Source organism: Podarcis melisellensis (assembly GCF_964234715.1).
Source record: "Podarcis melisellensis genome assembly, chromosome: Z".
Lineage (NCBI taxonomy): Eukaryota > Metazoa > Chordata > Lepidosauria > Squamata > Lacertidae > Podarcis > Podarcis melisellensis.
Window position 1 is genome coordinate 23,092,635 of NC_138547.1, and position 14,501 is coordinate 23,107,135.

The 14,501-nt window shown below is 42.7% G+C and overlaps 1 protein-coding gene across 10 annotated transcripts in view; it reads right to left on the reverse strand.

The window, feature by feature from the left end:
• The window catches only part of ARHGEF9 (Cdc42 guanine nucleotide exchange factor 9), a 279,050-nt gene that overhangs the window by 40,529 nt on the left and 224,020 nt on the right, over nt 1-14,501 (reverse strand). For all 10 annotated transcript variants that reach the window (XM_081897311.1, XM_081897309.1, XM_081897312.1 and 7 more), the window contains 3 exons: nt 13,095-13,289; nt 8,642-8,821; nt 389-621 (listed from right to left, as the gene is read on the reverse strand). In XM_081897311.1, the coding sequence (XP_081753437.1) occupies nt 389-621; nt 8,642-8,821; nt 13,095-13,289 (608 nt within the window). The remainder of the gene's footprint in view (nt 1-388; nt 622-8,641; nt 8,822-13,094; nt 13,290-14,501) is intronic.

Consider the following 14,501-nt stretch of genomic DNA (forward strand, 5'->3'; position numbering starts at 1 on the left):
GCTTATTCTAGTCAAAATAGCAGCATCCATGCACCATCATGTGGTATAAGGAAGCTTGGGAGGATCCCAAGGTTTGCAGGAATAATAGTTATAGTAGTTTAATGACAACAACAACTCCCATCTTCCCTGATCAGTGGTCATCCTGGGGCTAATGGGTGTTATAGCAGTTGTACTATCTTCCTCAAAAGCTTAGGGTAAATCAAATTAACTATTTCTAAAATCATTTAAACTCCTTTGGGAGGACTTCCAAAAGATGCTCAGCCTAAGGAACTTGTCAAATCTCTGAAGTTCCATGGGTGATGGGCAGGCAGGGGCTGAGAGCAACTCCTATTGTCCTCCTTCTACCAGATCCCTATTTTAAAGAATCCAAACCCAAACACCAGTGTACCTGTGGTCCTGTGCAGTGTACTTCAGCAGCTCTGCCAGCTGCAGTGGGTATTTGCAGATCTTCTGCACAGGTGTCAGAAGGAAACCATCAATGGCAATGTCAATCATCTGCTGCAAGAGGCGGCATGCTTCAAAGAAGTGCTGGTATCTGCCATCTTTCATTAGTTTGGATAGCTCCATGCACGCATCCAAGTGATTGTTGCAGTACTCTGAGTAGATCCAGAAACCATCTTGCTGCAAGGGGTGGGAGCAGGAAAGTGCGGGGGGGGGGGGGGGGGAGGAAAGAAAGAAGTGTGTGAGAAACATCACAAACCATCAGCTACTCACTTAGAAATGGACCAATCAGTTTATTTTCAGTCTATCTCAGTTTTGCATACATTCGTTTGCAAGTCCATTCTGTCTTGCTGTTGCATCAATCCACAAAACCAGTGCATGTTTTTTTAAAAAAATTCATTTCTACTTGCAGGGAGCTATTATTAATTTATTGGACATATTATCCATATAGATATTCATATTTGCAATTTCATAAAAACACCAATGTGATTTATAACAATTGTATCTATACTATGGGTAGGCAAACTAAGGCCAAGGAGCCGGAGCTGGCCCAATCGCCTTCTAAATCCAGCCCATGGACGGTCCAGGAATCAGCGTGTTTTTACATGAGTAGAATGTGTCCTTTTATTTAAAATGCATCTCTGGGTTATTTGTGGGGCATAGGAATTCATTCATTTTCCCCCCTTCTAAATATAGTCTGCCCCCCCATAAGGTCTGAGGGACAGTGGACTGGCCCCCTACTGAAAAAGTTTGCTGACCCTTGATCTATACATTGTAAGAGGTATTTTACATATTAGTCATTTAATGCAGCAGTATGTGACTTTTGAAAACATGCAGGGTAAAAATGGCACAGCATGAAGCCAAAACAATACAGAGGGGGCTGGGCAGGGATGTGTGAAAAATGCCCTGGGGAAAAGGTGTTTTAACACTTTCAACCCTAGCACTGCTCCTCTGGTCTGCTTTGGGGCTCCTCTGAATCTGATTTGATGCAAAGGAGATGAATGGGAAACCTGTGGTCCTCCAGATGTTACTAGACTACAACTCTCTTACCATCGGCCACCCTGGTAGGAGCTGATGGAACATTCAGAGCAGCTTACATGATATCCTTATCTGGGCACAAGTGCTGAAATTCCTGAGTATGCCATTCCTGAAATTCCATCATCCTTACTACACAAGCTCTAAATTCTGGCTTATTTGTATTTGTATTCTATTTTCCTTCAACAAGGTCAAGGTGGCGTGAATGTTTCTTCTCCTGCCTGTTTTATCCTCACAAAATTCACGTAGGGTAGATTAGCCTAAGAGACAGCGACAAGCCCAAGGCCATTAAGTGGGCTTCGTAGCTGAGTGGGGATTTGAACTTTGGCCTCTAATATTCAATGCCAGGGCTAATTTTTGCAAAACTTTCTTGACCTAGGAGAATATATACTATACTTCACAGATTTCTCCCTCATCTGTGGAAAATGGGCAGAGCTGTCAGTTTTGGCTTCTTCTAGTTGTTTTACAACCTAAATGTGAGTTCTCCATATTTCTGCACCAGTTTGTGATTTCCTTTTCAAAATGCCCTCTTGAAAATTCACCAGCAGTTCTCAAATTTTTGAAAGTAATTTTCCCTGATGCATTTTTGAATGATGTTGCATCCTAAGAAATGCATCCTTATGCACAGTTAGCCCTAATCTTTGTGCAAACTTAGCCTTAGCATTTTTGTACACACCTTTTAGCTGGAGAATTGCATTACAATATTCAATGAATTTTGGAAGGATAGTCATGTTGCGGTTTGCGTGTGAATTAGGTATGCAGTAAAATGCTAAACCAAACCAAATTTCTCCACCCCCCCTCCCCTCAGCTTCCTTTTTTACGTGGTTCTGCCAACAAGGTTTCCTTACCCTCTTCTATTGGAAACCGACAGCTGAAGTTAAACTTTCTGACCTTTGTGGCAAGAGCTCTGCTTGGAGCAAAGCCATCACATCCACAGATGGATTTTGACAGTTTCCAGTTCTGCTTATTTCCTCTGCATGTTTTATAGCACGGACCTCTGGGATCTATTTTGTTTTGCGTGTGTGCTTTTTTACTAGAATTCTGATGTCTATCAACTGGAGCCAAGTGCAAATGGTAGTTCAGGTGGTTGAGCACACCGTAAAAATTAAGGAACAGGGTGCCTCTGAGCACATGCTTCGAGTATAAACATGTGATCAGTATCAGAATCAAGTTCACAAACCCTTTCATACAAAAACTCACTCCTAGTTTTCCCTTGATTATCTTTTCCAGCCACCTAATATGACGACAGCAGAGAGATAAATGTTTTGGGCTGTTGTTTTTGTTAGAAAGCTGGCAATCAGAGACCTACTAGTATATCCTAATCTACCTTCTGTTCACCCCTGTTCAGAAGCCTGCTTGCCAATAATAGCCTGAGCTTGAAAAGCAGAGAAAAGTGCTGCTATTACAACCTCATCCCTTTTTAAACAACAACAACAATGAAACTACAGGAATGGGAAATCTATGGCACTCAGAGAGAAGCTGCTGTGAATGGTTTTAATTGTGCCCTGTTGTAATTTCATTAGCATTTACAGTGTGGTTCTCTAATAGTATCTGAAGTGTTGCCGGTGTGAAATATAGCCCAGCCAAGCCATAACTGAAAGTAATATATTTATGCATAAAAGGATCCAGCATCCTAGATAGCTGCATCCGCTTACATAAGTGCCAAGATAGTGCTTTATTTCCCCCTCAAGGAAAAGCTCAAAAAGCAAGGCTGCATGATTTTCTTGACATTTCCTGACGTATTTACAACACTGGCCATTTCGTCAGCTCCCATAACAGTGGAGCTTATGTAACAAGGGAGGACGGGCTTGGTGGGATCTCTGAGAGTGAACGCTGTCAGTTTAAGCATCCTACTCATTGTATATGTTTATGTACCAACTGGGAAAAGTCAGTGTGGTACAGTGAGTGTTGAACTAAGATCATCAAACCAAAAAAAGAGGGGGGAAAGGTTTTAATCTCTTCTCAGCTGTGAGGTTCCCTGAGTCACTTTGGGACATTCATTATCTCTCAGGATCACCTATGTCACAGGGTTGTTGTGAGGATGAAATATGGGAACAGGAAAACAACCAAGAGTATTGTGGAACTTTAGACAAATGTACAGTGGCATCCGCTTTTGTGGACTACAATTTAGTTCATCAAATGCTTGGAGCATTATCCTGAATTACAGATATATATTATATGCACATGGCTGGGAGAAAGGGAAACTTATGAACAGTGGGGCCAGAGGGGAATTAAGTGGAGAAAGTCCAGAAAGTAATACCTGCATTATTAACAGTGGTCATTCACAAAATTTGGTGATATAACACACACGCATTGATAAGCTAACTAACGCGTGTAGTGTGATTTTAAAAATGAAATGAAAACCTTTGTCCCAACTCAAGCCACATATGGAATAATTTAATTACTTGATTAATTATATCTCAGCCATTTCAAATTACACTCCCCTTTGTTCAAAAATGGTCATTGCAAGTTGTTGTTGTTGTTATTAATTAAATTTATATGCCACCCTTCATCTGAGAATCGCAGGGCAGTTTACAATATTAAAAAATAAAAATTCTTAACATAGGAACAAACCAAAACAATACCCCTCCTCACATGTTTAAAGGCCACAGATTGTTTAATTAGTGGAGCCTAAAATATGTAATGAAGGCACGGGGCGAGCATTCTGCAAATGGGGAGTCACTGCAGAAAAGGCCTGTTCTATTGCTGCTGTCCTCCAGCACATGTAGAAGGCCCTCAGTTTATGATTGCAGGGTCTGGATCAATTCATATGGAGAAAGGTGGTCCTTCAGTTACAGAAGGTTCTGCAATACTGAAAAGTTCCTCTACTGATTTTTGAACTCTGTTATTTCTGATGTCAGATTTACATCCATTTAATTTGTTGTAGAGATTCACCTAATGGGGATGCAAATTGTTCCTTCCCTGCTCATCAAATGATTAGCCTGATGCGTGGGAAGGGGAAGATTTGTATCTCCATACTAGGCTGGGTGAAGAAATTTAAACCTCTCCAACCAGCCAGCACCGTATTTACCTCCCTCATATGTAATTTTTTCTTCCCACTCACAAAAGCCCCCTGATTTTGGCAGTAGCAAAAAGAAAAAGATGGGGCTAGCAGGTGGGGGGGGGGAAATACGATGGAATCGCAGCCCCTCGCCTGTGGTTATCAACTCATCATGTAGAGACTGGTCTGAGAAACTAATTGGCAGCCAGTGCAGTTGGGCCAGGATTGGCTTTATAGGCCAAAATCATCTTGTTCTGATGCGCAATTTGGTTTTTGGTTTTTGCACCAGCTAAAGTTTCCAAACCGTTTTCAGAGGCAGCCCAGTGTATAACGCCATTGCAATAATCCAGCCTAGAGGTTTCCAGAGTGTAGGCCACAGGAGTTAGGCTATCCCTGTCCAGATAGGGGCGTAGCTGGGCCACCAGCAGAAGCTAATAGAAGACACTCTGTGTCACCAAGGCCACCTGGGCCTCAAGCAACAGTAATGGATCCAGGAGCACCCCAAAGTTAAGGACCTGCTCTTTAAGAGGGAGGGTAGTCCCTTCAAGACCATCCATCTGGTCTACAAAAGCCCCCTCTAACAGTGCCTCTGTCTTATCTGGATTGAGCTTCAGCTTATTGGCCGAAACCCCGATTGAAATGGATCTAGAAAATTAGTCTCCTTCATGAGCCCCTGGATCTCGTCAGCAACCACCAGCTCAAAAACCTTGCCCAGAAAAGGGAGGTTGGCAACTGGCTGGTAATTAATGAAGTTCCCAAAATCCAGGGGTGGTTTCTGAAGAAGCAGTCTTATCAGTGCCTCCTTAAAACTCATTTTTCCACGCAGGGAAAAACAGTAATTGTGATGGGGGGTGGGGTGGGGTGGATTTCTTCACCTGAAGCAGGCTCCCAGTTCTACGCAATTGAAATTTCTATGCAATTATTCCATTTGGAGAATAATTAGTAAAATATGGGTAATACGTCAGGGATAGAAGCGAGTGTGCGAGAGAACTCTTTTTAACCATTCTTAGTTTGTTGAGATGAGCCAAGTCGGGGATGGAAGGTGAATCATCAGCAGGTGATTAAATCCAAACCCAGGGTGAGCGGGCATTTCCCAGCCATAGCGGGCATTCAGTGGTGCACTGGGAAGGAGCCCAAGGGAAGGGGGGTTTCCAGCATCCTGAGGGTAGTCAGAGGTTCCAGTGGGCGGAAATGCAGGATTATGGGACAAAAAGGAGAAGGTATGACAGCAAGCTTGTCAAACCAGCCCATTTCTTTAGGCAATTGTAAGATAATAGTCTTAGCCAGCCACCATGATTAGCATAAACCACAGAAGTTCTGTGATATTATCTCCTGTTTAATTGCTGCACAGTTTTTAATGGGATTGTTTCATTGTGGATTTGAATGGTAGACTTTTAAGTGTTTGCATAACTGGCTTTCATACATTATAAGCCACTTAGAAATCTATTTTGGCACCAAGCAGTATATAAATGTAATAACAGGTTGTATCTAGTGTTAGTCATGCATAGAGTAAACTCCTCTGAAATGAAAAGACAGGGCTAACTTAGATCTAGTCATTTCAGTGGGTCTACTCTGAGTGGGATTTAGTTGAGCAGAAAACAATTAACAATAATAACTGATATAAACAAATGAAGAAAGTCTGATAGAATATCACTATGGAACAGGCTGCACTTATATATGATTGCTGCAACTCGAAAACCTTTCTGAGCTGCATTCAGAAGCACTTAAAATCAGAATAAAGCAGGGAGAGTGAAGGCTAGTTGTGTACTGACGATTTATATTTAGAAACCCAAGAATGGATCAACCTAGACACAGCTTGAGCCTGATCACATGATTTAAAAGAAAAGAGGCTGTTTGGAGTAAGGATGTGCATGTGGGATGAGGGAGGGGGAGCCTAATTATCCTAAATTATGTTATCAGGCATAACAGTTCAAAATGAACTTCGCCAGCTGCAGTTTGTGGAACAGGAGGAGGCTCGCTACATGGTGCCTTACTGTTTATGGGGAGGTATTTAGTGCATGCATGTCTTTGAGAGTCAAGAGGCACCTGTTCTCTCTCCCCGATATTTACCTACTGGTAGTTAAAGGGAAAGGCGTAAAAATTCAAAGAACAGCAATGCTAAAGCATGGACAAGCATTCACATAAAAATGTTAACAAGGCAACCTCATGCCAAAAAACTCTCCAAAGGCAAGTCAAAGACTAAATTGATCAGCAACAGGCACCAGATAACAATCCCCTCTCCTTAACCCTTGTCTATGTTAAAATTGCTTTTGTAGTTGCTAATGTGCAAAGGCAGGGGTGGTGCTCTCTCCTAGGTCGTTTCCTAGAATGCCTCACTCTGAGAAAGGACCCCCCCCCCCCCGAGAGTTGAGAAAGCAGTAGCTTTCCTTTAAAAAACAATTTCAGATAAGCAAGGGGTAGGAGGGCAGAAGATAAGGAAAGCAACCCTCAGCCACCTTGTGTTTTATTTGGTCTGCTAATAAAAATCTTGTTTTTTAAATAAAGCTCAACAACTTTGGGGTCTTGCTCAACAACTTTCTAGGTGTCCTGGTTTTTACATTTTGAAATATGGCAACCCTAGTTTTATGTAAAGGAAGGTGGTGAAGAGTGGTTGGGAGGGCCACAGAAGGCACCTGGCAGTGCCACTACCTCACAACACACCCTTATGTAGCTTTTGCCTGCAGTTTGCAGAGTCAGATATCAGGTAGCAGTGCAAAAAGTTCAACTCCTCACCCCTCCTGCTCCTATCCTGACTACCTGTGCTACGTGTGGTTCCCATATAGCAAGCTCTGGTTGCTGCTGTTTCCAGTACAGTTTTATGAGCATCAAATTAAGCAAATTATTTACGGCATTTTCTTATTGCTGACATCCCACACAATCCTTCAAAGCACACATGTTGCTATTGATCTGAATTCCATCATTGGTTTCGAAGCCCCAAAGGGTGGGCATAGGTGTGTTTGTTGTGGCGGGAAACATATGACTTATGAATCATTTTATTAATTTGATGGTTTCAGTCATTGCTAGTTCACCTTCTGTGTTAATTATTTGTGAAACATTTATTTAAAAATAGTTGCACCCCACCTTTCTATTGTAAAAGAAGAGAGGCAGTAACTGTCATGGTCAATAAACATAACCTTAGAAGAAAGGGTCAGCTCAAAGCAATTCATCACTTGAGCAAAACAAGCACTTGCTGGAAAGAAACATTTTTAAGCAGATGGCACAAGGCTAGCAGAGATGGGTCATGCAAGCCTCCCTAGACAGGGACTTCAAGAATCTGGGTATGTCCACAGAGAATGATCTCTCCCATGGATTATTATGATTAAATTTCTTAGTGGCTTTTTTTCTTTTTCTTTTTAACAAAGGTAGTTACAACAATGCACATACATTAAAACCATCATAAAACAACATGAAAAAATCTAAAACTCATTCATCTTCATAAAACTCAGTCATATTTTCAAAAGGAAGATCCTACTCTCTGAAGGAGGCCACAGATAATTAAAAGCCAAGGACCTGTCAGAAAAAAAAATGTTTCTGCCTGGTGCCTAAAGATAAGTAGTGATGACCCCAGGTGAGCCTTCCTGGGGAGAGCATTCCACAAGTGGGAGTCACCTGGGAAAAGAGCCATTGTACTGTTGCTACCCCCCCCCGAACCTACCTGGGGAGGGCACCTAGAGAACAGCCTCATATTCTGTTTGCAGGGTCCGGGTCAGTTCATATGTGAAGAGGTATTATCTATCAATACTACGTGTAATTAAGAGTATATTGTGGGAACTGTAATCTAATATGTTAATGTTTGTTGTTAATCTATTCTTTAATAAATAGAAGTTACCATTAAGAACATAAGAAGAGTCTGTGAGAGAGGAAACTTGGCAGCAACAATATTGGAGAAGGAAAACTCCAAGAATGTTGTCCATCTGCAAGAGGAAGGAATGGGTAACTCCTCAACGCAACCTCTATGATGAGTTGGGGCTTTATGTTCAAGAACAGAGACTCCTGTCCTCTGATATAAGAGGTGGCAAAGAACACTCTTAGGGGTTGTGGTCTTATGCAGAATTGCACAGGGGCCTTAAACAAGTGTACTTTGTTAAATAAATAAATAAATAAATAAATAAATAAGATGAGTTACTTCTCCCTCTCAAGCTATTTCCCCTCAAAAGCACTTACATGCTCCAGAAAACACGGCCCAATTTCACTGAGATGGGGGTCCTCATTGTTGTACTGCTTCTCCAAGTCCCTGACAAAGCCCATCTGAAACCGATAGATGTCTTCGATGTTGCCAAATATTATCTTCAACTGTTCATCACTGAACATGTCTCTTCTCTTCCGACATTGCTTCAGGTAACCCTGTGAGAAACAGAGAAAAGAGGACACCAGTGGATAAGGATGCTACAAATATTACAAACAAATGCCCAGTGTTCAATTACACTTTTTCCTGAAGCAATGAAACTAATATTTTCTGCATTCTCTTGCTTTTCGAGGATCGGTAAACCAAGCCTTATGAGGAATGGCTGAGGGAGTTGGCTAGGCTTAGTTAGATTGGAGAAGACTGAGAGATGACATGATAACTATCTTCAAATCTCTGAAGGGATGTCACATGGAAGAATGGAGCAAGCTTGTTTTTTGCTGAACAAATTCAAATGACAAGAAAGGAGATTCCGACTGAACATCAGTAAGAGCTGTTTGACAGTGTAACAGACTCCCTCGGAAGGTAGTGGACTTTCCTTCCTTTTAAGCAGAGGCTGGATGGCCATCGGTCATAGATTTAGTTGCGATTCCTGCATTGCAGGGAGTTGGAACAGATGACCCTTGAGGTCCCTTCCAACTCTACATTTCTATGATTCTATCTGTACTGTTGTGAGCCCCTCAGTAGTGACACCTCTCACATTTTTGGGCTTGCTTCTGGCACATTTACAGAAAAGCTTGACCACCAAGCTGCAGAGGGAACATGTTTCTCACTGAAATGCTCCATAGGATATACCATGATGGCTTGGTGAAGTTCCCCAAGGCTGAACATGACTAATGTGCAGCAGGTTATCACCTGAAAGGGCTACTCCATGGATTTCCCAGTAAATTTATGCCTGTTATGCAAGATGAATGTCATACAGTCACTGCTCATATCCTCAGATTCAAAGGACAGATGATCAAAGGCTGGAGAAGTCTGTGCTTGGTGATGGGCTATAAATAGCCTCCAGACCATCTCCTTTTAAAGTACGTTTCCATGTAGTCTCTGTGGTATTGCACAAAGTTGGGGAGTATTTGCAGGAGGTTAAGTGCTAAGTTTTCAGAGTCGTGGGTTAGGAGATAGATGCATTCCATCATTGTTCATCTATCTTTCCTCCTTTTCAAGGAACCAGGAGTGGATGGAATTTATCTAGTGGGTAGCCTGGAACTGTACTGAATTTGAGGTCTCTCAGATAACCCAAAAATTCTTTTTAGAAAGTGCACACAAATTCATTTATCATGCTTTTCCAATGCAGAAACTATGCCTATATTTACAGGGCTCTAGCAAAAAAAAATGCTGCTCCCAGCCAGGCAGGTCCTGCTTCCCTCTGATATTCTCCCTCTCCCAGCACTGGCCCAGTAATGAGCAGCAAGGAGACAACTGTCTCTGGAAGTGAACTAGTGTTCCAGTGCCTGCTGTTTGCCTCATTATTAACATGGATGGGTTGTCAACCAGCCAGCAAGCAACACACCCACCAAGCAAGGTAAAGCTGCCTTATACCCAGACAGACAACTGGTCCATCTAGCTCAATATTGTCTACACTGACTGGCAGTGGCTCTACAGGGTTTCAGGTACGGGTCTTTCTGAGCGCCCTACCAGATGCCAGAGATTAAACATCGGCCATTCTGAATGCAAAGCTGTTGCTCTACCACTGAGCTATGGGAATAATAGTGGGGCTCTGTTGTTGTTGGTGGTAGTGTGCATGTTGGAGTGTCCACTGCAACATACTCAACCTGTGCTCAAGTGAGCACTGCAATACTGCTGATTGTCCTCTTGCTGATGATCTCGGCGGACAGCCATGATAGTGGCATCTTCCGCTGAAGCGCTATTACTTGTACCCCATGTTACAGAGGCCTGACTGGCTTCCACTATAAATCAGGCATTTAATGTTGCCGATCCCATGTTGTGGAACACTCTTAAAATATCCCTTTGGTCATGCCTCATGATGTGGTCTGGCAAGAGTCCTAAGGGGTACAAGGTCCCCCATCCTTGCCAAAAGGCAAGAAACCCATTTCCTTGCCTCCTTTGTGAAAGGCAAGCTCGTGTCAGCGCCCTTGGATTCCACTCAAGCACAGAACAGAGCCGACCAATTTAGATGGAGCCTATAGAGTGATTAAGCACTCTCTCTCTCTGGTATTCATGATGTCACTCTGGTTTCGAGCACTTAATCTGGGCAAAGTGAAGTCTGCCCCCTGCCCCCCCGAAAGTGGCATATAGGCCATCACGTTGCAAATGGGAATGTTTGCTGCAGTCGTCTCTAGTTTTAAAAGACGTCTGGAAGATTTGTCGCAACTCTCACCTTCTGGCAGGTTTTCTCATTCGATTCCATTTGGGATAATAAAGAGCAGAGTACAAGGCCTAGCAATATAGTTTGCCTTGACACAGTGATTTTAATTGCAGGCTGGAGTAAATGGGAGCAATTCCAACAGAGCCATCGGCCTGCTACAAATTCGACCCAGGAGATCCAGTTTAAGAGTATCAGGCACAGTCAGATTCAAAAGCTGCTAGCTTTTGCTGGCAGGAAAATAGGAGAAGATTGGGGGATGGGAGGACAGGAGAACACACACTGAAGATGCTATTTCTTCTGCAGTGCAGAAAGATTCCTCTGATTAAAAGGGGGTGTAAACAAAATTAAATGTACCTGCTTCTACACTAAAACCACAAAGCTCCCCAGGATGCAATAAGACTGCTACTCAGGAAACTGCCTTACACTGATTGAGCCTGGGTCCTTCTGCATGCAAATCAGGGGACACAAGTGTGGAGAAAACGTCTTTTTATTTGCTTAGGTGTTCTTGATCTTTTTTTAGACGCATGGTTTATTTAACCTGCATGTTAATGACTTTGTTTTTATGCTGTTCTGCTATTTCATTGATGGTTTTGTTGCTTTTTTACATGTTTGTAAGCCACATTGAGAGCCTCTTCAGTTGAAGAGGGGGATAGGGACGTAACAAGCTGCCTTATACTGAGTCATACCATTGGTCCATCTCGCTCAGTATTGTCTACACTGTCTGACAGCGGCAGCTATCCAGGGTTTTGGGTGGGGTTCTCTCCCAAAGGCTGGGGATTCAACCTGGGACCTTCTGCATGCAAGTCATGTGTTCTTGCCCTTCTTATAAAAAAGAACGAGAATCCAGCTTACATAGTTCAGAATAAAGGGATGATTTGAATAGGAATATAGGAACGTGCCTTTGACTGTTGGGGTCCCTTCCAACTCTACAATTGTATGATTCCAAGTCAGACCATTTGTCCATCTACCTCAATATTGTCCACACTGACTGGCAGCAGCTTCCCAGAGTTGAAGATGAGGAGGTCTTTCCCAGCCATAGAGATACCAGGGATTGAACCCGGGACCATTTGCATGCAAAACAGATGCTCTAATACTATGCTAAAACCCTCATTTGGAGGCTCCCCTTCCTATGGAGTGAATTTTGCCTCTCAACTGAAATAGAACCCTCTTTGAGGTAAAGGAAGGGAGCCCCCTTAAGAGTTAAAGGCATCAGAAGCTGGACAACAGCATAGATTCTGCAGAGGCTGTAAGCAAGAGTTGTTAAATTTTAAACTTTCTGAGGCACACAGCTCAGATCTTTCAGATCTTTTTTCCATTTTTTTGTTAAAGCAGAGAGCATTGAAGCTATGTACAAAGGAGGAAGAATGAGTGTGAGGGGATACTATACAGCTTGGCAAAAAACAGGCAATAATTGACTGCTTTCCCTCAGAAGCACGCAGTGTTGTTTAAGCAAAAGGAGTTGATGCTGTGGAGTTTGCCACTACAATTTGTATCCAATGCTGCCGTTCAGCTCACAAAGCAGACTTCTTACACTTTGGAATTTCCGCCTGAAACCCTCTCAAATTCTCCTCCTAGAGATGGGAGAGACACTCTGGAGCAGATTTTGGGGGTGCATGGGGAGAGGAGAGGGAAGGGAACTCCTGTTTCATGAGCAGAACACTGCTCATGCAGAATTGGATAATGGTTTCAACCCCCTTTGCAGTGAAACTCACCTTTGAACCTTACACTATCAACCAGGTCTCTCCCCCATACAGAACGGATTACTGGATTCTGAGAATCTGAGTCCCCGACACCAGTGGGAAATGATGCTCCAGGGGGCTGTGAGCATTCACCATCTCTGTCGCTCCCTCTAACCTGAGGTAGGGTTTGGGTTTGTTTTTTCCCCCAGACGGTGGGGCAGGGGAAAGTAGTGGAAGAAAAGTTTAACTGGAACTGAATCAGGCACAGCCAGCTTGCTATGGGCTGGTGTTGCTGACAGCCAGGAAGACTTCTCTAATGGCAATGAAATGATTGTGAAAATCATTTGTTGGCTTTCCCCATCATGATTCCACCAGCACAGCCACTACCTTGTGCCTAACAGGGATAAGTAAGAATACATGCATACATACCTCACAAATGTCCTTCAGGTGTTTGATATAGTGGCGCTCCGTGCTCATGATTTCATTAATGACATTGGCTCTCATCTGGTCTCGGTTCTGGAGGGTCCTCCCGAGACAAAGGCAGTCAGCAGCATTTGGGTCCAGGTGCCCATTCTGTACTTCACTCGTCCCTTCCTCAACACCATCTTCCTGGTTGACCCATAGCTGTAGGGAAAGGAAATGCAACACTATGAAGTTTAGATTTGGAGATAAGCTTCTCCAAAGCTCATCTCTACTTCACCGTTCTTTCAATTCTCCCTAATGTCTGATGTAAACCTCTGAAACGTCTCAGAAATCTGTACCTTCCACCTCCAACATTTTTTTAAATAGATTTTTAAGAACAGGTCATGAAATTATAGGAATTTGCAGCTATGACTAAATTGACACCTTTAGAGAGCAAAAGCAAAGGCATGATAGTTTTTCACTAAGATAAAATACATTTAATGAGTTGGTTGGCTTCCATCTGTCTCGGGAGACAATGGAGGAGTACACCTTTGGAGGGTGAAGTCAAACTGTTTGAAGATTAAAGCGCCTGCTGTGGCAGTAGAGACTAATGTGGAAGAAACATGTTTTGTTGCAGCTGAGGTGGTAAAAGAAAACAGTTGTTGCCAGAAGCAAATTATTGGTTCATAATGTTTAAAGCATAAGGAAAAGCAATGTGTGAATTTACTATGTATTTATTTGCAATATGTCTCCAACCTGACATATGTGCAAATCTCCTTGCACATACCCATATTATATGCTTTGTTGAAGCTTTAGAAATGAATAATTGATTGTGTTTTGCAAAGGTTATCATCTGATATTTATAAGTTGACAATTTATTATTTTATTTCCCTGCCCACCCCCAGAAAAGGAAGGAAAGAAGGAAAGAAGGCCACTTTGCAGAACCTTCAACAAATGGTCTCCACAGGGGGGCAATGCCCTGGAGCAATGCTAGGCAGAGGATGCAATGCATTGTGGGAATGCAAAATGGGGACTGGGCTGCCCACTGAAGTTGTTACTGTTGCCACCTGCAATGGCAACAACAAAACTTTAAAAGAAAACAACAACAGAGTTTGTGCTATTGCCACTGCTAATAGGGACCCCTATAATCATCATCATCATCATATTTAATACCCATTATCACCAACAGGTCCCATGGCCAGGTCACAACAATTTTTAAAAATAATGTAGTCACAGCTGGAAACAGTAGGGAGAATTTCTCCCCCCCCCCCTTAAGAAATTTGGTGACATGATTTCTGCAGTTTGCACACAAATAGGGTGAAGAGTTTTGAGAGACCAATTCCATCTAAACCTTTTGAGGAGGAGTCTGAGTCCACGGTCAGCTCTTGGCTTCCTATATATTTTCAAAGGGTACTACTTAACCATCCTCTCTTC